A 2,688-nucleotide genomic window follows, 5' to 3' on the forward strand; every position below is an offset into this window, starting at 1 on the left:
CTTCTGATTAGGTGTTGGTTTTGATCTTTAGTGTTTTCCAGTCCAGTCTTATGTTTTGGTGGTGTTATTTTGTGAGTTCCTCTCAAAAACAAATCTTATGTTTTCAGGTTCTTCGCTCCTTTTATGTTCTTCCTTCTGTTGTGTAGATGGTTCTATGAGGGTTGAGTCTAGTTTGGTGACGACAAGGCCCGCTCCCAAACTTACTCCTCTTCTCATGGTTCGTAATCTATATTTTTTGTAAGTTTTGTAATTAAACTGTTAAGCTCTTTTCTTTTATATATATATATATATATATATATATATATATATATATATATATGAACATGAATCCTCTTCCTGTTTTTTCAGTTAAAAAAAACTAATAAAATTTATCTTCATTCACAACAATCCATATATAATTAATAATTTAAGTCTTAACAATATACATAAATCTTGCAAAGAGGCAACCACTGTTTATCTGGAAGGGAAAGTATCAAGTGGAAACCGTCCACTTGACACGGGTATGCTAAGGAAGGGGAACTCGTAGATCAGTGCTAAACATGAGGGGTTTATGAATTAATATATTGATCCAAGAATACTCCTCCTTTTGTCCCATCATGTGATAGATGAACTAGGGCCGGCAATGGTACACAATTTCATTCCAACCAATTCATGTACCAACCGTACCAAATACGTTGGTATACCATCAAATCGGTATACGGTACATGGTATAGTATACCGTACCAGCTTCAAAATACGGTACGGTAGGTGGTACACATTTTCCCTCTACCATGGTATACCGTACCTACCAACTTATATATCCATTTCACAACCCCTCAGTTAATCTCAACCCTCCATTCAAAAGCTCCTCCTTCAAAACGATCGATCCCTATCTACTCATCTTCACATCTCAAACCTCAAACCAGATCTGGATTCTGGCCAGTCCCCGCCCTCTCCTCCGCCCTCGACACGAGTCACAACGACATCCCCTTGCTCAGATCAGCGTCGCCGCCGGCGCCCTCACCCTCGCGGCCTCGACCTCCCCCTCCTCCTCTCCGACTCCACCGCTCGAGGCCCTATTCAAGGTTTTGCCATTTTTCTTCTCTTTTCTCCACTCATTTATGGCCTCTCTTCATGTGAGAATTTATTGCGATTCTCACCCTTTCACCTCTCTTACAATGAATTTAAAGCTTCTTTACCAATTAGGGAGGAATCGTACTGCTCTCTTGCCTCCCCTATTCCTTTTCCTCTATTTAATGCCCATAACTACAAGTTACCTTCTTGTTTCCTTATCAATCTGCTAGGATTCCCCTTTCCCATGAATTGAATGCCCCCTGTTTGGTTGTCAACAGCCAAAAGCTGTTAAAACTTTTGAAAGGGATTAGATGTGGGCTAATTCATGTAAAAGTCTGACTGTAATATTTTCCTTTTTTACAGGAAATTCTTTCTTCCTTTTGTGGTAGACTAAGTGAACTATTCAGCAAGCCTTCAGTAATGGAGACAGCAAAGACTCTTAAAGTAGTTCTCCATGAGTTACCAGGAGGAGCTGAGGCTTTTGAGCTCATAACAAGGTTTTGCTATGGCAATGGCAGGGTTCAATTGAATCCAACCAACACTTGCATCCTTCATTGTGCTGCCCATTTCATGGATATGAACAAGGAAGGCCTAATCAAAGAGACAGAGAAATCCCTCGAAGGGATTTCACATTGGATGTGGACGGAGGTTATTCATTCTCTGAAACAATGCCAGCATTTTATTCTGATTGCTAGCTCCTCTGGTGTCTTAGACAAGGTCTTGGATTCTCTAGTAGGAAGAATTGCTACTCCAGTTGATGCTAGTCCTCTTAGCAAATTATACGGAAAGAAGAGACTTGCAGAGGTGTATGAGGGTGATAAGAAGGATTCCTATTATTTAGAGGAATGTTTGGCTTCTCCGAATCTGATTGAACCTGGATGCAAAGGAGCACAATGAATCAAAACAACCAAACCAGTAGAGGTCAGTGAAGCAAGTTCTGCCCGAATATCCAGTTTATGTGTCCTTAATTAATGCATCCTGTATATTATGAGTTGGGAAAGCTGTTGTGCTTCTTAAGTTGTTCTTCATTTTTGTTGTTGTTTTCTATTATTCATTATCTATGCGTAGGATTTGCTTTACTTGCCAAATTTTTCGATGTTAATAGACATGAGCCATTAGGCAAACAAGGGTGAAAAAGATAGGAATAGAAATTGTGCGGTGTAAAATTGTAACTGTTAACCTGGGCCATAAATATCTTGGTAGAAGCCCATTACCAACCGTACCAACCGAGTACCAATCGTACCAAGTAGTTGGTATACTAACGTTATTGGTTGGTAGAAATGATGAAATTTTCCTACCAATTATATATTTGTTGGTACATGGTACTAGGAAAATGTAATTGGTATACCTACCAATCCAGCCCTAAGGGGTTATCTCTGGTAATGAGCCTCTGATGGTACGGTTCTTCGTTGGCACTCTTCGTGGAGCCGCCTTCGATTGGTATCGCCGCCTCAAGCCAGGAAGTGTGAATAGCTGGGACGACATGGAGACTAAGTTTCTCACTAACTTCTTCGACGACGACACCGAGATATCCATCGGGTCGTTGCTTGACGAGAAACAAAAAGGCGGGGAATTGGTTGATACCAACTGTCGGGACCCGATCACTGAGGAGTTTATTCTCCAGACTTGCCACAA

At 40.8% G+C, this 2,688-nt stretch overlaps 1 protein-coding gene across 1 annotated transcript; it reads left to right on the forward strand.

The window, feature by feature from the left end:
* LOC109834134 (BTB/POZ domain-containing protein SETH6-like) lies at positions 413-2,134 on the forward strand. The gene is made up of 2 exons (XM_020402055.1): positions 413-1,064; positions 1,417-2,134. Exons 1-2 carry the CDS (start codon positions 771-773, stop codon positions 1,948-1,950), a joined length of 828 nt encoding a protein of 275 aa, XP_020257644.1. The 5' UTR covers positions 413-770; the 3' UTR covers positions 1,951-2,134.

Source organism: Asparagus officinalis, chromosome 3 (assembly GCF_001876935.1).
Source record: "Asparagus officinalis chromosome 3, Aspof.V1, whole genome shotgun sequence".
NCBI classification, from domain to species: Eukaryota; Viridiplantae; Streptophyta; class Magnoliopsida; order Asparagales; family Asparagaceae; genus Asparagus; species Asparagus officinalis.

Bases quoted from the DNA above. Each gene is read 5' to 3' on its own strand.
- LOC109834134 (XM_020402055.1), top strand. From the start codon at position 771: ATGGTATACCGTACCTACCAACTTATATATCCATTTCACAACCCCTCA. The intron at 1,065-1,416 runs GTTTTGCCATTT...CCTTTTTTACAG, and splicing joins CGCTCGAGGCCCTATTCAAG to GAAATTCTTTCTTCCTTTTG.